Here is a 24,231-nt window from a genome sequence, read left to right on the forward strand (position 1 = left end):
GGGTTGATTGGACTGAGAGTACTTTTGTCAAATTTGAATATGCTATACTGCTGGGGCAGTGGTCTATCTTTCTTTGTTATTTTATCTTTTCTTAACAACTTGATGCAATTGATTGCCCAGTTGTCCCCAAGAAGGACAGTTAAAAGTTAATCACATTGCTCTTACGATGTAATCAAATGTAGACCAGACAAATAAGGATGGTGGATTTCCTTTCCTGAATGACATAGTGACCATGAAGTTATTGTGATAAATTTATTTAATGAAAAGTTTAAATTCACCCGTTGTCATACAGGTGAGATTTGAAATCATGGGACATATGGCACAGTGGTTCTTTTACTAGACTAGTAATACAGAAGCCTGGACTAATGATATGTTGAAATCCCACTTTGGACTGAATGTTCTTGTACTAATTGTCTGTTTCTCTATTGATTGTTGTTTATTTCTCTATTCAAGTGTCTGGTGCAGTGGTATGTGTTATTTCAGTGTTATTGTGCTGGGGGCTTCCTGGAGCCAGTAATACTCATTTCTTCCACAAAGAAAATCTTGGTTTGGTGTCAGATAGGTAAACTTTTCTACACTCTCACTTTTTTACCCAGGGTTCATTGGAGCATGCACCTTTTTGTGAGGTCAGTGTACAAAAGTTCAAATCCAACCTTGTTCCTTGTTTGTATCTTCAGATTTATACTGATACCAAGTTAATTGCTTCATGGCTTCTGATCTGGTGTGGTGTGATTTTCTGTGTTTGTAGAAGTAGTGCAGTGTTCGGAGAACGAGTCCAAACACCAAAGTGAATGGGATAGAGATTCTTGATTTTTCTTGTCAAAATTGTTAGTATGTGATTTCTTCATTTGAACAACTGCTGTGCATAGTGATCTGTGGATGCGAATAAATTTTTTTTTAAAAACTTTGGTCACTAAATTACCTAAGATTTCTTTGTAAATAAATGTGCCTTTCATGACCTGCAAGCATCCAAAGTGCTTAATATCTCAAAACTTGCATGACACAAAACTGGGGAAGCTGTGAGGGGGATGCGGGGATGTTGCAAAGTGATTTGGAGGCTGTGTTGGCATGCATGGTGGATACAGTATAGTGTAGATAAATGTGAGGTTATCCACTTTGGTAGCAAGAATAAGAAGGCAGATTATTTTTTGAATAGCTGTAATTTGAGAGATGGGACTATTCAACAACACCTGGGTGTCCTCGTGCATTAGTCACAGAAAGTAACCGTGTATGTGCAGGTGGCAGTGAAAAGGCAAACTGTGTGGCCTTAATAGTGAGAGGATCTATATATAGGAACAAGGATGTCTTTCTGCAATTATACAGGACGTTGGCGAGGCCACAGTTGGAATATTGTGTGCAGTTTTGGTCTCCTTATCTGAGGAAGGATGTTCTTACTATAGAAGGAGTGCAGCAAAGTTTACCAGATTGATTCATGGGATGGCAGGATTGATGAATGAGGAGAGGTTTAGTCAGCTAGGATTGTATTCACTGGAGTTTATAAGAATGGGGGCGGGGCTGATGCAATCTCAAATGAACCTACAAAGTTCTAGCAAGACTAGACAGATTAGATGCAGGAAGGATGTTCCTGACGGTCCAGAACCGGGGGTCATTGTTTAAGGATAAGGGATAAACCTCTTAGGACTGAGGTGAAATTTCTTCACCCAAAGGATGGTGAGCCTGTGGAATTCACTAGCACAAAGTGGTTGAGGCCAAAACATTGTGTTTTCAAGAAGGAGGTCGGTATAGCTGTGGGGATCAAGGGATATGTGGGAGGACATGATTAAGGTATTCAGCTTGATGATCATCCATGTTCACATTGAATGGCAGAGCAAGCTCGAGAGGTTGAATGGCATACTCCTATCTTCTTTGCAGCTAGTCAGTATTTTTGAATTGCAATCATGTAGGGAATAATATAGCACAAGCAGCCTTTAGTGCTATTTTTAACATGATGCATCTATTCATCACGATCATCACCTGCAAGATGGGAACAAAGTGAATTGTTTGGTAGTACAGAATTTGAATATTCCTTGAAAAAGAGACATGTTACTGAAGTTTTTTGCCTTGTGCTTAACAGAGCAAATGCAAGAATGCCAAATTTGAAATGATCACGCCAGTTTATACTAAGAAAAGGGTGACAGTTGACAAATAAATTCTGACTGGCTTAGGCCAAGGAGTAAAGAACTGGGGCACTATAATCGCTTCCTTTATAATTCAGAAAAGGCACAAGGCTGAAACATTGCTTTTGCTTGCAGAAAATAGGTCTCTGCATATAACACAAGTCCGTTCTAGGAAGTACAAATAAGCCGTGTTGAGTTTAACTTGTCTTAAATTGGTTGTTAGTGTAGCTAATACTGCACTTTGTTGTTTGACAAGCGCTACCCAATAGCGGAATCCGATCTACCAGTCATTTTAGTTTGGGTGTTGCAAGAATGGTCTGGTTGAGCATGGTCCTTGTTCTGCCTGTTACACTGGTATTGAATTCAGTCAGCCAATCGTTGAGCCGTACAGTTTTTATCTGAAAGGGAAGGCAATGGTCTAGTGGCATTATCGCTAGACCATTAATCCAGAGACCCAGATAATGTTCTGGGAACACCGGTTCGAATCCTGCCATCGCAGATGGTAGTATTGAATTCAATGAAAGGAAAATCTGGAATTAAGAATCTACTGATGACCATGAAACCATTGTTAACCCATCTGGTTCACTAACGACTTTCAGGGAAGGAAATCTGCCATCCTCACCTGATCTGGCCTGCAAGTGACTCCAGACCCAAGCAATGTGGTTGACTATTGATTCAGTTGTACCAATTGCTACAAGGACTCAAAGAAGTGAAACCGGATAGATCACCAGGCATTGACCTGGACACCGGAAAGGACAGCAGCAGAAACAGCCCTGTCAACTCTGCAAAGTGCTCCTCCTTAACGTCTAGGGGCTAGTGCCAAAATTGGGGGAGCTGTCTCCCAGACTAATCAAGCAACAACCTGACACACTCCTACTCACGGAATCATACCTTACAGACTATGTCCTAGACACCACCATCACCATCCCTGGATATGTCCTGTCTCACTGGCAGGACAGACCCAGCAGAGGTGGCAGATCAGTGATATACAGTCGGGAGGGAGTTGCTTTGGGAGTCCTCAACGTTGACTCCAGACCCAATGAAGTCTCGTGGCTACAGGTTAAACACGGGCAAGGAAACCTCCTGATTTACCACATACTGTCCTCTCTCAGCTGATGAATCCGTACTCCTTGGTGAACAACTCTTAGAAGCACTGAGGTTGGCAAGGGCACAAAATGTACTCTGGGTGGGGGATTTCAGTGACCACCAACAGGAGTGGCTCAGCAGCAGTACTACAGATCAAGCTGGCCGGGTCCTAAAAGACATGGTTGCTAGACCGGGACTGGGGGAGGTGGTGAGGCAACCAACAAGAGGAAAAAAGATACTCAACATCATTCTTACCAATCTGCTGACTGCAGATGCATCCATCCATAATGGTATCGGTAAGAGAGACCACTGCACAGTCCTTATGGAGACGGAATCCCACCTGCACATCGTGTGGTGTGGCACTATCACTGTGCTAAATGGAGCAGACTTCGAACAGATCTAACAACTCAAGACTGGGCATCCATAAGGTGCTGTGGGCCGTCAACAGCAGCAGAATGGTAATCTACAATCTGTAACGTTATGGTCTGGCATATCCCCCACTCAACCATTACCATCAAGCCAGGGGATCAACTCTGGTTCAATAGAGAGTGTAGGAGGGCATTCCAGGAGCAGCACCAGGCATACCTGAAGATGAGGTGTCAACCTGTGAAGCCACCAAATGGGACTACTTGCATGCCAAACAGCATAAGCAGCAAGTGATGGACAGAGCTAAGCAACCCCACAACCAACGGATCAGATCTAAGCTCTGCAGTCCTGCCACATCCAGTCATGAATGGTGGTGGACAATTAAACAACTCACTGGAGAAGGAGGCTCCACAACTATCCCCATCCTCAATGATGGAAAAGCCCAGCATGTCAATGCAAAAGATAAGGCTGAAACTTTTGCACCAATCTTTAGCCAGAAGTGCTGAGTGGATGATCTATCTCGGCATCCAGCAGCGGTTCCCAGCATTACAGATACCAGTCTTCAGCCAATTCGATTCACTCCATGTAATATTAAGAAATGGATGGAGGCATGGGTTACTGCAAAGGCTAGGGACTCTGACAACATTCCAGCAATAGTACCGAAGACTTTTGTGCTCCAGAACTTGCCACTTCCTTCGCCAAGCTGTTAGAGTACAGTTACAACACTGGCATCTACCTGACAATATGGAAAGTTTCCCAAGTATGTCCTGTTCGTAAGAAGCAGTCCGTGTCCAAATGCAACAAGATCTGGAGAACACCCAGGCTTAGGCTGACAAGTGACCAATAACGTTCATGCCTCTCAAATGCCAGGCTATGACCATCACCAACAAGAGGCAATCTAACCACCACCCCATGACATTCAATGGTGTTACTGTCACTGAATACCTCACTATCAACATCCTGGGGAATAACATTATCAGAAACTCAACTGGACTCGCTACTTAAATGCAGTGTCTACAAGAGCAGTTTAGAGGCTAGGAATACTGTGGTGAGTAACGTACCTCCTGATACCCCAAAGCCTGTCCACCATTTACAAGGCACAAGTCAGTAGTGTGATGGAATACTTCCCACTTGTCTGGATAAGTGCAGCCCCAACAACACTCAAGAGGCTTGACACCATCCAAGTCAAAGCAGCCCACTTGATTGGCACCTCATCCACAAGCATTCACTCCCTCCTCCGTCGTTCAGTAGCAGCAGTGTGTACAATCTACAAGATGTACTGCAGAAATTCAAAGATCCTCTGACAGCACCTTCCAAACCCACAACCACTTCCATCTAGAAGGACAAGGGCAACAGATATATAGGAACACCACTACTTCCAAGTTTCCCTTCAAGCCACTCACCATCCTGACTTGGAAATATATCACCATTCCTTCGCTGTTGCCGGGTCGAAATCCTGGAATTCCCTCCCTATGGGCATTGTGCGTAAACCCACAGCAGGTGGACTGCAGCAGTTCAAGAAGGCAGCTCACCACCACCTTCTGAAGGGCAACTAGGGAAGGGCAATAAATGTTGGCCAGCCAAAGACGCCCACATCACACAAAAATAATAAATAGTAAGAAAACCACGGTGGCTCTGAAATTCAAAGCAGGACATCTTTGCACTGATTGCATCCTTTTACAACCATTTTAAGGTAATCAGTCGAGCTTGTACTGTGGCTCATTTACACTCTAAGAAGTGACATATTTTCACATACAGGGATGTGTTCTCTGAAAATCTTATCAGTTTTGAATTACCCAGAGTTGGACAGCTTGTAGTTAACCAGAGTTGACCTGCTAATCATCAGTGTGGGAGGTGATGGCCTAGTAGTATTATCGCTGGTCATTAATCCAAGAGACCCAGATAATGTTCGTCGGACCCAGGTTCGAATCCAGCCATGGCAGATGGTGGAATTTGTACTCCATAAATATCTGGAATTAAGAATCTAATGATGACCGTGAATCCATTGTTGATTATTGGAAAAACCCTCTGGTTCGCTGATGTCCTTTAGGGAAGGAAACTGCCATCCTTACTTAGTCTGGCCTACGTGTGATTCCAGACCCACAGCAATGTGGTTGACTCTCAGCTGGCCTCTGGGCAATTAGGGATGAACAATAAATGCTGCCTAGCCAGCGATGCCCTAAACCCATGAACAAATAAAGAAAAAGTAGTACCCTTTTCTGCTGTAAATTGTAAATTTTTGTGGTTTGCTTGAAATTCTCGCATTTGGTATTGGCTTGGCATTATTACATTTGTCCTGCTGAGTGCAAGATCGCAAGCTTTGGCAACATATCTGTTTTCAGAAATATTAAAGTGAATTGTAACATGAAAAGCAGATTGACTCTGAGATCCTAAGCTGTAGTTGGCTCACTTCTGTCTGTTGCTTGCAGTGGATGATGGTCTTTCATGACCATCCTTGCAGCGATATACTGGCTCAAACTTACATTCTTCATCCTTCTCTTCAGTCTCCACTGGCTTTTGTGTACTCACTTAGCAGATTCCTCTTCTCTGTTACTTTGGCACTCCCATTTCCAGACTCTTAGATATCTCCATCTCACAACCACTACAACCTTCCTTCACACAACTCTTGGAACCATCCCAGAGTTTACGTCTTCTTTCTTTCACCCTTTGCAATCAGTCCATCTTTCCTCCTAAGACTTCACTCATGAATTTTAAATTCCCAGGCTTAGTGTTCTGTTTCTTAGTGAAATGCTTATGGAAGCTGTTTTTTGTAAAACTGATAACGTTGTAGGCTTAAAAAGTTTGCAAATCACAGCTTAAGATAGATAATAAAAACAGAAAGAACTGCAGATGTTGTCATTCAGGAAAAAAAACAAAGTTGCTGGAAAAGCTCAGCAGGTCAGGCAGCATCTGTGAAGAAAAAAAAAGAGTTAACGTTTAGGGTCCAGTGCGAAAGAAGTTCTGAGGGTCACCAGATGTGAAACATTAACTTTTTTTTGTCACAGATGCTGCCTGACCTGCTGAGCTTTTCCAGCAACTTTTGTTTTTATAGCTTCAGATAGATTTTGCTGAGCATCTCTTGGGAATACCTCAGAAACCCCTGCGGAGTTCACCTTTGGAAAGGTGTCCCCACATTATTCATTTGAATAGGATTGCTGCAGTAAACACAGGTAGGGATGTGTGCCTGTGCAGGAAGCATCAAGTTGCTGCGTGCTTCGCCTCACCGGTCTCTACTGCACAGCTAGTCAGGAAGATTGAAGTCAGTAGCTTTGCAGGTGATTATCCTTGCACAGAAATGGAACAATTGGCTATGTGATGCACAGGTGCTGAACTGTTTCTTGCCAGGATGCACCACTGACTAAACCTGGGTGTGAAGGCACGCTTTTAAACATTTAAACAAAACAATTTTGGAAATGTTCCTGAAGTAGATTATGATTACATGCTACATTTGGAATTGGAAGGAGTTTATCTGTTGAGTACTGTGGACCCAAGCCGCACTCTCCCATTGCCCTCCTTTTTGAAAACCAAATTTATCTGCTCAGAGATCTTACCTTAAAATACTGCCCTGCTCGTTTACCTTCTCATTTTCTTGCTCCATGAGCCAGTCAGCACAGAACCCTCGAGGATCCAAAATTAGCTCTTGTAGCTTTCAAGTTGCCAGCTGTACTGGACACAATTTACATTACGAGACAGTTTGTGTACACATTACAGGACTCTTTTTCTCTATGTATTGAAAGCCATTCACTCTACATCAGGGGTTGCCAACCTATTTTTATGAGAGCTATTTCTAATTAATGAAAAACGTCATAAGCCTCTAAAACATGTATGGAAAATATGAATTGATAAGGGTACATATCTAATTATTACAGTTTGAGTTACCAAAAATGTTTTAAATGATGGAAAGTTGGTCTTTATCTCAATTTCAGTGTGAAACTTGACATTGAGTAATGTGGTGTATATCTTGAGAGAGCAATTCAGATGGAGTCATTCGTGCCAGTCGGACAAGCAAATTTGAAATTGGATTTGAAGAAGTTCATGCTGGTAAAGGTGGATTTGCAAAGATAGGTAAAACCAAGTAGGAAAGCTATTTCCATTGCTGCTTTGCGATGGTACTGCTCTTCTCACTAATCACGAAACTGCAAATTGCCTTGATTTCAACTGAATGTTAGCCTTTAAAATCACAATCTCCATTTCCAAAGTGACACAATCAAGGTTAAAGAGCACGCTGATGTGTTCAGAAATGTCATTTAGCTTCCACTTTTGCAAAGGGTTTTGAAGTAAATGTTTAAGGCTCCAGCTGGGCTAAAATCATTGACCCTGTTGCTGAACTCTTAGCCAAGCCTGATGAGGAAATCACTGTACTTGTCAACATGCAAAAACCCAGCAGCAGCTCTTTCTTCAGCATTATGGAGCACTGAAGGAAAATATTGCATTTTGTCAATAGTTGTCATCTGTTTTCCTTGCAGTTCATGGTTCACGTCATTTAATTTGTCTGTTACAAATGCCATATCAAGCGGCTGAATGTTTGATACTTGGCTGATATCTTTCTTTCTTGACTGCAGATTTCTGATTTCTGATAAAAGTGAAAGAAATCGACCCTGGCTTAGCAGAGGGAAGAATACAATGTGCAGCAAAAAATCACTGTGCAGAATGACAGTTCATCAAGAGTGATGCTTTTGGTCTTTGTGAATCAAACTAAGAATTCTAACAGCAGGAGACAGTCCATAATTAGACCCCATTACTTTGGCATAAATTGCCTGGTGGTGAATGATACAGCAATAATTCAAAAAAAAAAAGGGGGAGATTAGGGTCAGCTTTATGCATTGCGATGAAACCAGCATGACACATGATCATTGCTGGCATGCCATCATTTATTGCCACTAGTTTTGCCAATGGTGCAAAATTCTTTGCAAAATAATTCTTCACCTCATTGTAGATATCATCTCCACCGGTTTTGGATTTCAGACGCTAACTGTTGAAAATTCCTCTTTAATGACGAATTTTTTAAACATTATTGAACAAACACTACCAGCTGGGCAGTATTGCTTGTGTAAACTGATCCATTTCCTTGAACAGAAAGCCACTTACGTTCAGTTAAATCCCTCTCTGACTGCTCCATCACATTGACTAATAATGCAGATACCCTTCTTGCCATGATATTTGCTCCTTACTGCATGCCTGAAATGACATATGTATTTTCAGGTATGTTTTTGAAATCTCAGAATAAGAACATGGCCATCGAAATCATCGTGCCCTGCATAATCTCTCCATCTGTAAATGCTCTTGGTCAAATCATGTGAAACTTTGAAAGATGTCTCTGTTGCTACATTAGTTTCCTTGGATGGTTGGTGTAAAAAAAAAGCTGTCCGTGTAATGCAGTTTTTACTTCATTTTTTGTGACCACAGACTGTAAGAAAAACTTTCTCAAAATATTTCTGCACTGTTACAAAGTGCCTTGTTTTAATTTTCTGACTGCAATCCACACTATAGATTAAATAGATGCATGAATGTTTCAGACTTGAAAACAAGTCATTCTCCTGGTCTTGATGGAAGAAGTGCATGTTTTGCCTTGTCATGGATAGATCTGACTCTGGCTAGATGGTGTCAACATTGGTAAATTACCTTCAGGCTGCAATTTAGCCAGTTATGAGACAAGTGTACAGCATTATCATAGCAATGTTACAGGAAGGGACAAGAGTTGGGAAACTAGTGTGTGGTGAGGAATTAATTATATGACTGGAATCCTGTGGTTATTTTCCAAATCTTAACATGATTGTCAGACAGCAGACTACCATTTGCCCATGATTACCATGTTAGTGACCCTTGGTCAACATCTTATTGGACAGTTTTAAAGCTATTGGCAGCTTTAGTTTCACTTTGCTGTCTGAAAGGTTTAAGAGGAGAGAAATATACTTTTGGGTGTGGCGTAATGCTTGGGGATAATTATCAGGAACTTTGACTTTGACCTCAGGAGAGCCTGCCAGGTGGGATTACAGAATTGTGGACACCGATATGGATTGTTGACCTATTCACCAGTTTTAAATGGGCAGACATTGTCAAAAAGCTGCTGACTTGCAAAACTGCTTTTTACATCCCAACTACCCCATAAGTTAATGATTTGTTTACAATGGTTACTGCAGTGATGCCAATGTTTGAGAGTTCAATTCTGTGTAACCCCCCTCAAAATAAAAGCAAATGACATTCCTGTTTTATGCAGTATAAACAGTCTAGCCAGGAGTGGAATTTTCTTTCGCTAGTATTGGAGAGCAGTCTGCCACCACCTGAACTCATTAGGCATGAGGAAGGGTCACCGGACCTGAAACAGTAACTCTGATTTTTCCTTCACAGCTGCTGCTGGATCTGCTGAGCTTTTCCAGCAACTTTGTTTTTGTTCCTGATTTACAGCATCCGCAGTTCTTTCGGTTGACACATTCATTGTTTGTCTGGTGGTTCACCTGACAAGCATTCTGGGGTAACAAAGACAGAAACTGCTGGCGAGGGAGCTCAGCCAGTCTTGCTGCATCTGTGGGAAGAAAGCAAAGTCAATGTTTTGAATCTGGTGACTCTTCTCTAAGTCTGACCATTATCAAGATGACTGTTCATTGTCAAGTAAGATGATTGTTTGCAGGATTTTGAAATGAGGAAAAAGTCAAACTGCAGAACCTAATTTTTTGTTTTGGATAAGTGGACAAAAGATGCTGTCAAAAGTATTTTGACAGCACACCCACAAGTATTGATTGAATTGGTTATATTTGAAAGTACCTGATGGAAGAATTATTTTTCTGTTGCAGGTCAGCGATTTTGGTGACACCACAAACTGGCCCACGCCTGGTGAAATTGTCAATAACAAGGTATTGTTGTTGTATGTGACTTTCTTCACACTCTGGATGAAATCTTTTCTCTGAATATTTGTGTATTGAGTGACTTGTATTTATGATTTTTTTACTGTGTCGCAAATGGAATTGTTGGATCCATTTTAGCTCTGTTCATATGAAAGGATTTTGAGTAGGTTAGTTACAATTTGGTCAATTTTCTCTGTCTACCTTATATAGCGTATTAGCCATTTTAAAGACTTTTAACAGGTCATTTCCAAAATAGCCACAGACTGTTCCATCTTTCCTGTTGTTTTGCCCTCTTAGTTCTGGCATTGTTTCTCAATGACTATTCTAATATGCAAACTAGAAGTGTGCACAATATTAGGTATATGGTAACACAAGACCAATATTTCTGACTTTCAATTTTATCACTTTTAACATAGACCCCTGTGCTTGGTTGTTTTTTTTAATGACCCAGATTATTACAAAACTGCTTTGGATGATATCTAATCCCTATCTGATCCCTTTGCTTCTCTATCCTATTTAGACACTTAGATAAGCAGTTTTGGTTCCCTTAGTTTTTATCTTAATGTAACCTCTCACAAATAGCTACTTAATTTATTTTCCATTAAACATCTATTCTGCAAATTTATTAATGTTTTCCAGTATTTTGTTGCATTCATGCGCTCTCTCAACTGTACAATTTGGTGTCGCCCACAGGTGTTAAAATAGACTGGAAAATTAGTTGTAAACAGTCATTGATCTAAGCAAAGAAGAGCAGTGGTAGAGTTAGCTAGTTCAGTTGGCTAGATAGCTAGTGTGTTGCAGAACGAATGCAAAAGCACAGGTTCAAACTATTAGCTTGATGCAGTGGTTCATATAGACTAGTCTTGGATTGTCCCACACTTGAGCTAGATAGCTAAGTGTCTCTTGAACAGAGGTGCCAATGATCCTCTGTGAACAATTGCTGATTGTCATTACCAAATTACCAGTGGTTCTGGCATTGATTTTTGTGGAACACCATTTCTGACCTTTGCCTATTCTGAGTAGCTGCTTTTAGCGCCTAATCGTAACCCTACCCTTTGTTGTTTTAGAAAAATCATTAGATCAGTCAGCCAGGAACTTTTGAAATCTGAGCTGACTACTTTTCTTTGTTTTAAATGCTGGTTTTTGTTAAATTTCTGAGTAACTTTGAGCCATCATGTGCACTACCTCTGAATCAGAAGATGCTTGTTGACTCAGCTGTTCTAGCTCCATTTTCCAGTCCCAAGAAATCTTTGTGGGGGTTCCTCAGGGTAGTGTCTTTTGTCCAGCCATCTTCAGCTGCTTCATCAAAGATCTTCCTTTCACCGTAAGGTTAGGAGTGGGGATGTTCGTTGATGATTCAACACCGTGACAGTCCGTGTCCGTATAAAACAAGACCTGAGCATTTAGGCTTGGGCTGACAAATGAAAAGTAACATTCACGCTGCTCATGTGCCAGTCAGTGATTACCTCCAACTAGAGAGAATGCAACCGTCTCCCCATAACATCTAGTGGCATTGTCCTTTTTGTTAGTAGTGGTGGATTTAACATGGTGGTTACCATTGTGTAGTAAATGGACTGGACTATCCATAAGACGGTCGTGTTGGCTATAACGGGGGAGAGAATAGGAATCTTGTGATGAGCGACTCACTCTCTACAAGGCACAAGCCATGAGTGTGATGCAACACTCTCCACTTGACTGCTGTGCAGATCCAACGTTCAGTAATCTCTTTTACAGTATAGCAGCTCCTTAACTGCAGCCCATCCATCAGTACGATATTCACTCTGTCTATCAGCAATGTATAATGTCAGCAGTGTATCAGCTATGAGATGCACTGCAGAAACTCCCTTTCAGTACCACATTTCAAACCTGTGAACTCAACCATTTACAATGACAAGGACAGTAAATGCATGCAAATGCTACAAGTTTTTCTCCAAACTACACAGTGTTTTGACTTGGAACTATATTGCCATTCCTTTACTGTCACTGACTCAAAATCCTGGAACTCCTTTTCTCAAAATATTATAGTATACCTACACCATGTTAACTATAGCGGTTCAAGAAAATAACTCACCACAGCCTTCATAGAGGCAACTAGGGATAAGCACTAAATGCTGGTTTGACCAACAAGAGTGTTTATCCCTGCACTTGCCCTAGAGCCCTGTCTCAGTCCAATTCTAATTTTGCCCTCACCCCATGCCCTTGTGTCTCCCCATAGCCGTGTACCAATCTGAAACTCTCTCCATTGTATTCTTCACAGGACCCCGAATCAATCCCAAGCGAATCCGATGGATGTGGAGTGGTGCATTTGTTGTGGGAAAAGTCGGGTGGTTATGCATGTGCCCTTCCCTGACATTTTTGTATTTTTTAAAAAGCTACTTTTGAAATGTTAACTGATTTTTTAAAAAAAAATCTCAGACGTTGCCCAACCTGTTGAGTGTTTACAGCATGTTCTATTTCTTACTTTACATTTAATCATTTTCATGAACTTGCAGTACTCATTCCTGTCACTGGATGCCACTATAAGCGCAGGTCCTTAAGAGTTCTTTCTCAGTGCATTTTTAGTTCAGGAGCTTGCAGTATAGCTCAGACTGCGGTGAGTGGGCAGTAATAACCTCTGCTAATCCTCTGGAATGAATTTAAAAGGGTTGAGACAAAGCTTAAATTTATGAAGAACTTGCATTTCTGTGTCACCCCTCGTCACCTCAGACTACTCAAGCAGTTTGTAATCAATGAAATACTTTGTTGTGTAGCAAGCCACAGCACCATGAGTTTACTGTCAGATGCGAAAATTGTTAAAATAAATGATCAAATTTTAAATGTTGGTCAAGAAGAATCAGTATGCTACTTTGAATGGTAGGCAGACTATGCCAAGCTAACTTAGTAGAATTATTGACAGTTAATGATGTGGTATGTAGAAAATAACTAATGGTGGGTATGTAGAAAATAACTAATGATGGTTATGTATCTGGGCTACTGTGGGGGCATTCTGTAGGCATTATACGCAAGATATTGATTACTGAAGTGAAGTCCTGTGAATTTGGAGAAGCAAAAAGGACTTGTGGAGAGGAAGGGAGAAAGAATAAAAGACATTCTAAGGCAGGCAGAGTATGACTGATGCCTTCCAGATATCACTTCTCCAGCACAATGATACACTGTACATGCATACATGCGCACATACGTATCAACACATTGAGTCATAAAGTTGTTACAGCACAGAGGGGTTCCATTGTTTCTGTGCCTGTGTTGAACCCCTAAGTGGAGGAATTTGTCTTGTGCCTTTCCTTTTCCTTTTCAGATAATGATTCAATTCTCCTTTGAAAACCTACATTTATCTTGCCTCTATTATATGCTCAGGCATTCCAGATTCTAACTACTCATTGCATGAAAGAGTTCCTTGTGCCACCATTGCTACTTTGGTCAATAACCTCCAGTCTGTATCCTCTGGTTCGCGATCCTTCCACCAATGGGAACAGTTTCTACTCTTTTCAGCACCCTCATGATGCTGATAGTCCTGCATGGTGACCAGATGTATTAATCTGCTTTCGCTACACCCACGGCTCAGTGATGCCCTGAGAGCATCACCAACTGCTGCTCCAGCTCTGAAGTCTAGAGCTCCTGCAGTACACATCTGGTTATCCCAAGCAGAGGAAATGTCCTGGAGTTCCCATGTGAAACAGGATGTGTACCCGGTAAGAACTTGCTACCCTTTGCCTATCTGTTTGATGATAAAATCTAACTTTTAAAAATAAACTCATCAGCTATTCATTCCCGTTCTGTTGCCTTTTAAACATTGGAAGGTTAATTAAACATACTTTGCTTAATCCTTATTTCAAAAATTATTAATTCTGAACCTCCAAACCACACTCCATTCTCACCTGGAAGTATTTCGGATCACAGTCCTGTGTACTTATGTCACATGGGCTACTGTGGTTCAAGGATGTGGCTTACCACCACCTACTTTAGGGCAATTAGGCATGTACAGTTATTCCAGGAATTTCATATCCCGAGACAAAGTATTATAAGGAGAAACCTACTGCCTCTGGATGGTGCATTCTCTTCTCTAGCTTACGGGTGTTGGGTAAATCCCATTGAAGAGACTTAGGCACATTAAAATGGCTATACTCCAGTACATTATCAAATCCCACTATTTATCTGAGGTGCTACTTTTTGAAATGGGTTGTTAAACTGAGTCCCTAACTGCTCTTTCGACGTATGTCATAGTCACTCTGTCATGGAAGACAGCCATTTGGCTATCAGTCTGTGGTAGTTCTCACTAGAGCAATCTGATAAGTCCCATTTTCTTGCTGTATACCCATGACTGCACAAGTTTATTTCACTCGAATGCCAATCCCGTTCCCTTTTGAAATCACTCATTGTCTGTGATTTTACCACCCTCCCAGGCAACAATTTCCAAGCTTTTAACCATTTGCCGTGTAGAAAATGTTTCTTCTATGAGTGCAACTCTCACCCAAAATCTTAAATCTGTATTCTTTAATCCTTCTGCAATAGCTAATAAGAGCAGCCTTTCCTTGTCTACATTACCTAAATCTGTCATATTTTTGTGCGCTTAGGAGACCAAGTTGAGATTTCCTATGCTCCAAGGAGAACCACTACAGCTTCTGCTAGTTTGTCAAAAATTTCCTTAAAAATATAAACCACATAGACTTTATTAATATAGGCAATAATCCACTATGTCACCTCATCCAATTTACTTGAGCATCTGCCTTTTACAAATCTATACTGGCTCTCCTTAAATAACTCCAACCAATCCAAATCCCTGTTGATATCTTTCTCCTAGATTGATTCTAAAACCTACATATCTTTGATGTTAAATTGATTGGCCTATATTTACTATGAATGTCCCTGCGGCATTTCTTGAATAACTTTTGTTACATGTTCCACTTGTTAATGTTTTGGTACCATCCATATCTAGACAAGATTTGAAAGATTATAGCAAAAGATTTGTGGCACTTTTGGAGCAAAAGCAAAGGGGTTACTCCACAGCGTTCTGGTAAATATTTATCCTCTGAAGTTTATACACTTGTTTATCTGGTAATTATCACATTGAGGGTTTGCTGGTTATAAATTGTTTGCTGTGTTTCTCATATTACAACAGTTACTAAGCTTCAAATATTAATCAATTGTAACTTATTTCTGACATCCTGATTTGCAAAAGAAGCTATAAATATGCAAAATCTATTTTCTTTCTTGATGCGGTAATGCTGTTGGTGTAAGTGTTGCTGTCAGACCTTCTGTTATATGGGGCCTGTTTTTGTTCCATTACGGAAGTGATTGGATTTGCAAAGTATTTATTTGGCTGTGAAAGACATTGGGTGATTGCGAAAGGTGGGATATGAATGCAAGTCTTTTGATTTCTCTTTTGTGATCCAGTTGTCAAAGCCTGTTATGAAATGAAGCTCCGAATGTCTACTGTAAAATGAGGCTGGGCTGATATTGTTCTACAATTTAGCGTTTCTGTGCTCTGAGCTCAGCTTCATTGGCCACCTTCTTAATTGCTTTTTGTCTTTTGTTTCAGACATGGGAGCCAGTTATTTCCTCTGAGGTGAGTAAGATTATTGCAAAGGGGTGGAGTAGACTTGTTGGGCGGAAGGGCCTGTTTCCACACTGTAGGGATTCTATGAGACTGGGGAATTAAATCCTGGAACAGCTGTAAGTGATTATTGTCACCTCCATGCCATTTTCTTGCAGCATCCACAGAACAGCAAGCCACAACAGAATAAAAAACCACCTGCTAGAAAGGAACGGCCAGAGAAATGCGACAGCAGTGAGAGCAAAGAGAACCAGAAAGCCAAATCTGACGAATCACCAGAGGAACGGAGCGCCGATGAGGATTCGCAAAAATCTACACAGAAGAGGAAAGGTATGTTCTAAAAGCAGGAATGGGAAAGTGGACTTAGTGTTGAGGGGTCTGTTCAATCACTTATTTCCAACCCAGCAAGGAAGAAAACAGGAACGAAAGCAGTAGTTGCTGGAAAAGCCCAGCAGGTCTGGCAGCATCTGTGAAGGAAAAAACAAGAGTTAATGTTTCGGGTGCGGTGACCCTTCCTCCGTTCTGGACCCGAAACATGAACTCTTGTTTTTTCCTTCACAGATGCTGCCCAGACTTGCTGAGCTTTTCCAGCAACTTTGTTTTTGTTTTTGTTCCTGATTTACAGCATCTGCCGTTCTTTTGGTTTTTGTTAAAGAAAGAAATAGCACTGGACCTTGTTCCAGAAAATGGAGTGGACAGATGAAAGCTGTTTCAAAGCAGGAGATCATTTCCGAAACAATGATCAGACTGTCGTGTTATAGAAAAGGACAAGGAGATGTATAAATATGAAAGAAGGCTGTGCACACTTTAACGTGTTGAAAGTGATCTGGCCCAGGTGGGTTAGAATCGAAGGTTAGTAGGCAAAAGGTTAAAAGTGTAATAGGATCCCTTCATAATGGCAATGTATCTGTTACAGAATTGAAACTCATTAGTGCAAATATAAAAATTTTGGAGAACATGTAAAAATTGTAATCAACATCTCAAGGGGTGTCATTTTTAAGTCTATTTCCAATCCAGGAGATGCTGTGGTTTTTACTCCTTAGAGCAATGAAACTTAAGAATTCATGAATTTTTGGAGACTGACTGGCAAGAAACTGTTTCTGGTGGCAGAAGGGTAACTAATCAGTGAAGCAGATTTAAGGAGATTTACAGAAGATGCAAAGGAGAAACAAAGAAACTTCATAATACTGTAAATTATGCTCTGGAATATGCTGCCTGAAAGGATGATAAAAGCAGATGCAATGGTATATTCAAAAGGAAATTGGATAAATATTTAGAAGGAAACATTTTGTATTTAGCAATCTAACAAAATTTATGGGGATAGTGTGAGTACAAGGTTTTGATGTGTTCAGTCAGCTGTGATCATATTAACTGGCAGAGCAGGTTTGACTTCCTACCCCTGTTCCACTGTTCCTAATTCATGGAATCTGAACAGAATAAAAGGCCATTCACCTGTTGTGTCTGTACGAGCTCTTGAAAGAACTATGTAATTCATTCCTTTATGGATTTATAGAGTTCTACAGTACAGAAAAAGCCCCTTTGATCCATCGAGTCTGCACTGATCAAAAACGAGCAGCGAACTTGTCAAGTCTCATTTTCCAACATAGCCCTGTGTCTTGGCATCGTAAGTGCGCACTTAAATGCTTCTTAAATGTTAAGAGGGTTTCATCATCTGCTATCCTTACAGGATCCTTCCATCCTCTGAGTGAAAATTTGCTTACTCATATCTCCTGAATCTCCTGCCACTTACCTTAAATCTATGCCCTGGTTATTGATCCCTTCACCAAAGAGAGAAGTTATTTCCTGTCTACCCTGTAATTACCCCTCGTAATTTTGTACATATCAATCACATTCCCCACCCCGTTCAGTCTCCTCTGCTCCAAGGAAAGCAATCCAATCTCTCTTCATAACTAAAACCCTCCAGCCCAGGCAACATCCTGGTAAATCTCCTCTGCACCCTCTCCAGTGCAGTCACATCCCTCCATTAGTATGTATTCCAGAACTGCATGCAGTACTACAACTGTGGCCTAACCAATGTTTTATATTGTTCCAGCATTAGCTTCCTGCTCTTAAACTCTCTGCCTTGACTAATAAAGATGAGTACCCCATCTGCCTTCTTAGCTTCTTTATCTACCTGTGTCATTACTTTAAGGGGCTAGTGGACATGCACACAAAGACCCTTGTGATTCTCGGTGCCTCTCAGTGTCCTACTGTTCATTATGTATTCCCTGGCCTTGTTTGTCCTGCCACAGTTAATCACCTCTCACTTAGGTTGAAGTTCATTTGCCACTGATCAGTCCATCAAACCAACCTGTCTATATCCGCCTATAATCCAAGGCTGTCCTCACTATTTACCACCCCATCATCCGTGGACTTACTGATCAACCCTGCTACATTCAAGTCTAAATCATGCATATGTACCACAAATAGCAAGGGCCAAATCTCTAATCTTTACCCAAAACCCTTTAGATCTTTCATTTTCGAATGTTTATCCAGCTCCCTTTTGGAAGCTGCCATTGAAGCTGCTTCGACCACTATTTCTATCAGTGTATTCCAAGTTTAAACTGTTCTCCTGAATAGGTTAGTTCTGTGGCATGTTAGAAGACTGTCTGTCCAACATCTCTTTTGTGCAGATTTGATAATGCTTTCCACTATGTGTCCAGGGTACAAGCAAAAGTGGGTTCCACTACAGTTGGACGTAAAATCAGAGGGTACACAAGACAAGTCAGCATCCCGCAGCAACTCACGCCCTCAGACGGAGCCCCTGCGGCCACCTGTCAACAACAGGAACGACTCAAAAGGTTTGTCTCGACAGCCTTGACCAAGTTACTGATGGCAACTTCCTCAGTGGGTCCTAACCTCTATTCCTGTGAATGTAGTTATCTTTGAAAAGTGCAAATGATTTTAGAACCTGGTTTGAGTAAGGGAGAGATAATGTGTATTCCACGGTCTTGGAGGGTATGATGGGGAGTGGCGTTTGGCAGTAGTGCTTTTCATTTTGGGGTGTGGTAGCAGAATATGGGACATCACAGCCTAGTCTGGAAAGAGTTGCTCATGATTCACCTGAAAATACTGTTGACTCTCCATCTTGCCTAGAATATTGCTGACAGCCCTCTTTACCTGTTGGTAACCTAGATGCACCAGTTGTACTGTAGAAAGGTTAGTCTTTGGTTAAGAGACATTGGGGAAGATAGACTGGTTATTGATTTATGACAGGATTCACGGGTACTCGGGATGAAATTTGATTTGCAGATATAGGTGAGGGATGGTTGGCTGATGTTGAGGATTAAGTGTGTAATGGATCACTTGTCTCTGGTTTTCTGTTTCTTCAGGCTACCATCGTGATGAGAAGCATGACTCACGAGATTGGAGGGAAGACCGCGATGAGATTTCCAGTGTGAAAAGCGAGGGTGGAACAATCCGCGGGGGCTTCAGGGGACGAGGTCGTGGACGCGGCCGGGGGAGGGGTCGTGGCAGAGGTGCTTCTCGCTGTACGTAAAATGCTGACATTGACCATTGTGCTGCAATGTTTCTGAATAGGCGTGATGGCTCCCTCAGTTGAAATTTAGTTGCACTCCCTGAGCCTTCGATTATATTTGTTGAGGTGGGGAGGCACGTTTGTTTTCCCGCTTAACTTAGTAAGCACACCACAGTGCTGGTGTCTGTCAGCAGCTGTTACTGCTGTAGTGTGATGTTTAAAATTAGGTGGGTTTGATGGTTGGTAAGTAACACTGAATCCCCTTCCTTCCCAGGGAAGTTTCCGAATGGACTTTACAGTAGTTGTGGGAGAAGTTTGGGTTGGGATTGCAGAATATTGTGCAATGGATGGGGAATGATTGCCTTTAACATAGAGGCAGAGATTTCATGCTGGAGCAGGATAGGCAGCGAGTTAGCTTTACAATTATTTCTTATCCATGTATTCCAAGTAAGAATGCTCATATATTTCTGGGAGATTATTTGGTCTTGCTTTACCTTTGTTGATTCTGCTAATGAAGTACTCCAGTTTATATGCAAGTTCTTGGATTCCAGTAGTAGGGTTTAACAGAGCATTTGTCAATTCGCATATTGTCTTGCTGAACTCTGAACAACTCAGAGTTCCTTCTCCGGTTCAAAATTTGTCATGTTATCTTTAATATTCACCTAAATTATCAAAACAGAAAAGCAAGGCTATGATTCAACATCTGAAGTGCGATCTTGTCACTACTGCAAAGCCTTACTACCAACCACTTATTCCCTTGCTGCTGTACAAATGTGTTGGCCTGGATAATTCCTGGATTGGAGCTGGAATCTTTGATCTTCTGAGTTAAGAGGCATGTGTAACCACAAAATCAGACTGATGTTGCAGCAACAGGAGAATTGCTCATTTTCCCTGTTGTCCATAAAGATGGCATGATTCAGCTTGATTCTGAAAATCTGCACTTTCAGATCATCAGAGTGCAGGCCAGGAATTATGCCAGCGGATCTTGTGATTTGCATTGCACTGTGTCACAAGCAGTGCTGTTGACTCGAGTAATAATTGATCTAAGATTGACAATTTTAACAGTACTAAAGTTAATGCTTCGGGTGATTTGAGTAGGTTGTGGAACAGATGAATATGGTTTGATCTGGATAATCTTGGATAGAAATTATGAGACTGAGCAGAGGCCCAAACAGCACATTCTTCTGAAACTAGCATATATTACCTCTGATTAAAAAAAAAAGATTTGATGCTATCGAATATTTCATGACATCCTTGCTCTCACTACTGTTTCAAGTCTGATGAGAAAATTTTGGCAGACTTGCATAAATGTAGTGCCTTCCCACATCTCAGATCTTCCATTTGCTTCTTAAACATGAAACACCGTGATCAGCAGTAGAATTTTAATTGAATGTCTAACTAGAGTTGTTTTTGCTTGTTGCAGCTCACTTTGACTACCATTACACCTACACTGCAAACACCGACAGTAATGATGGATTGTACAGGCCAAAATTTGGCAGTGATATCATCTATTACTATGACAATCAGAGCAGTGCGGAGCTGTACACAATGGATAAAAAGTTGCTTAAAGACTACATCAAGAAACAGATGTAAGTACCACGTTTTTCTACTTGCTAGGTATGTTCCACCCAGCTGATTGTATGGTAGAAACTCTGATAAATGTTCAGTTAAGCATATACATTGTCTATCAATACTACTAGGCAACCATGCTCAAAAATCTTTGGGAATGTGGATGAACCTGTTTCTGAAATCTCCAAATCATGTGAGAAAGTTCACCCGTGGTGGTGACCAGTTAGAAAAAATGCATCTATACAGAAAATAGTGAGAAGCTGTTCCAACACAGACTGGTTCTTGCCCCTGCTTGTTATTTGAATGGAGAAAGATAGGAAGGGATAGGAGTGAGAAGAAGCCGGGGGAGAGAGGAAGCCATTAGATGGAGGTGAGTTGGGGTGTTGGACAGAGGGGAGGGGTAGGAAGAGAGGCAGAACACAAGGTATGTGGGAGAGAGGGAGGCTGCAGTAGGAGGAAAAGGAATAGTTTTAACCCTATCAGCAAGGAACACTCAGCTAACTAATAACTTGCAAAAGTGTGAAATCTCTAAACCTAATGCTGCATATAAAAACCGAAAGAACTGCGGAGGCTGTAAATCAGCAACAAAAACAGAAATTGCTGGAAAAGCTCAGGTGTGGCAACATCTGTGAAGAGAAAATCAGAGTTAACGTTTCTGGTCTGGTGACCCTTCCTCCGAACTGAGGATGTCCTGAGGAAGGGTCACCAGACCTGAAACGTGAACTCTGATATTTTCTTCACAGAAGCTGCCAGACCTGCTGAGCTAATACTGCATATGTTGAGGAGCTAACATTGTCAGTTGTTCAGTTTTAAATCTGAGATTGAGATCTGAAATGTAGTAAAATGGCTAGTAAGTGCCTGGTTCAAATATTCCGGCTTTGTAAGTATGCAGTGGAAACACATTAGCTGTAACCTCACTGATCTGGAAGGTATTTTTATGGTGAAGGCTTTTCGCAAAAACATGTCAGTTTCTTTTAAAATAACTTTTGTCACCTTGTGACACTTGTCTTGCTCTAATCTAACTATAGTGGTGTCTGTTTCCTTATGTATTGTGGCTGCAGTTTTAATAAATGATTGATAAGTCATAGTGGTACAGCTGGAACAGACCCTTTGGTCCAACTTATCCATGCTGACCTGATATGCTAAATTAATCATCCCATTTACCAGCATTTAGCCCATATCCCTCTAAATCCTTCCAATTCAAGTACCCATCTAGATGTCCTTTAAATGTTGTAATTGTACCAGCCTCCTCCACTTCCTCTGGCAGCTCATTTCAAATATGCACCACCCTCTGCATGAAAGAGTTGCCCCTTACGTCCCTTTTAAATGTTTCCCTGCCACATTAAACCTATGCCCTTTCGTTTTGATCTCCCCTACCCTGGGGTGAAGACCTTGGCTGTTCACCCTATCCATGTCCTTCATGATTTTATAAACTTCTATAAGGTCACCCCTTAGCCTCTGATGCTCCAGGAAATATAGTTGCAGACTATTCAACCTGTCCCTATAGCTCAAATGCTCCAAGCCTGGCAACATCCTTGTAAATCTTTTCTGAACCCTTTCTATTGAGTATATTGATGAATTATTCTCATTTTGCTTGAGTCCAAATGCCCTGTATGTCAATAGACAAACAAAGTAATGTCGCTACATGACTGAATCATCTAAAAAAAAGTTGATAAGAATGTAAAGTAGCCCCGAAAGACCAAACATGTAGATCCTGAAAATCAGAAGTAGCTCTCGAGGAGCTGTTTAAACAAAGTGCCTTACTGGCAAAACTAGCTTTTATTGTCCTGGCCTGAGAAAATGGTGGTGGGCCACCTTTTTGAATTGCAAGTGATGAGTTTAATGCAAACTATGTCATGGTGGGTGATTACAGTAGACAGTTAAGAGTCATGCACATTGGTCTCGTACTGAAATTGCATATAGGTCACATCTGCTAAGGATAATGAATACATTTTCCTGGAAGGCATTAGCAAACCAGTTGAGTGACAGTACGACACCTTCATGGTCATTTTTACTGATAGCCAGAGCATTTTATTTGCAGATTTTCTGGTGTATTGAAATTCTTTAATTCTGAGCTGAAGCTACTGGCCCAGTAACAGGACAAATAATAATGATTCACTGCCAGCTGAGTTCCTGCTCTTTGCTGATGTGGTTTCTATTTATAGCCTAAAAAGTCTTTTCAGAAGGTTTTCAAATTCAGCCTGTCTCGAGCAAGCTGCTTTATTATAGCTGGTTCTGATTTTTAAACCTGATACTTTGAGATGTAATGCAAAATGCTACAACACATCGTGGAATTTGTGCAGTGTGTGTAGCTCTGATATTTGGCTAGGAATTTGATCACTGCTCTGAATGACGCTGTTAGCAAATGTAAAAGTGAACATTTGGACCCAAAGTGGTGACGTTGGAACCCGTAAGCTTTTTTGTTCGTTCCGTTTGCATCAGGAAATAGAGTGACAATCAACTTCACGTTTGGACGCTGACCCTTTTCCTGTAGCATTCCTTGGCTTTGGAATTGCTTTTATAAGCACATGCTGTGCCTCAGCAGTATCAATGTTCCACCTCTGACCTGGTTACTTGGTCTACTAAGTTCAGCTCACTGCCACACTTGCCTTGTTATACCACATTGTATGCTGTACTGAAATCCTTTGATAATTTCCTGACACAAATTCCACATGCACAGAAGTTTCACTGAATTTCACATTATGTTTATTAGTGACTATCCTATATTTATGACTTCTAGTTTTGGATTGTCCCTCATTTTTTTTTCTGTTTATCCTCTCAGTCTCAATTATATAATCACCCTTTTTTTGGATCAATCTTCAAACTATTTTGTCAAATTAAGTGGCCATCATCAGTATATCTTCTCAGTTATTGTCACATCTTTGTGAATCTTTTCTGTAATACCTCTATGACTCTTAGATATGGGGACTAAAACTTGTCATGATACTGTCAAGTATGGTCAAACTAAAGTTCTGTACAAGGTGACAACTTCTCTCTCTTTCTGTTCTTTCCCATTTGAAGTGAATCCCATTTCAATATTTTTAACTGCTGCCTTAATTTGTTTTTACTGCTTTGTAGCTGATGTATCTGAACCCCAGATCCCTCAATTCCAACTACATGCTCATTCTGCATGTGTATTATTGTGTACCTGTTTTGTTTTTGCAGTTCTCCTTTATGTGACAATGCCTGTCAATTAGTGCTGTCTGCAAATTTTGAAATCGT

At 41.0% G+C, this 24,231-nt stretch overlaps 1 protein-coding gene across 2 annotated transcripts in view; it reads left to right on the forward strand.

Annotated features, from left to right (window-relative positions):
* Nucleotides 1-24,231, forward strand: part of larp1 (La ribonucleoprotein 1, translational regulator) — a 116,040-nt gene that overhangs the window by 55,551 nt on the left and 36,258 nt on the right. For both annotated transcript variants that reach the window (XM_048603811.1, XM_048603812.1), the window contains exons 3-8: nucleotides 10,361-10,420; nucleotides 15,948-15,974; nucleotides 16,121-16,292; nucleotides 18,626-18,763; nucleotides 19,295-19,453; nucleotides 20,864-21,029. In XM_048603811.1, coding sequence (XP_048459768.1) covers nucleotides 10,361-10,420; nucleotides 15,948-15,974; nucleotides 16,121-16,292; nucleotides 18,626-18,763; nucleotides 19,295-19,453; nucleotides 20,864-21,029 — 722 coding nt within the window. The remainder of the gene's footprint in view (nucleotides 1-10,360; nucleotides 10,421-15,947; nucleotides 15,975-16,120; nucleotides 16,293-18,625; nucleotides 18,764-19,294; nucleotides 19,454-20,863; nucleotides 21,030-24,231) is intronic.

The sequence above is a fragment of the Rhincodon typus genome, chromosome 12 (assembly GCF_021869965.1).
Source record: "Rhincodon typus isolate 14 chromosome 12, sRhiTyp1.1, whole genome shotgun sequence".
NCBI lineage: Eukaryota > Metazoa > Chordata > Chondrichthyes > Orectolobiformes > Rhincodontidae > Rhincodon > Rhincodon typus.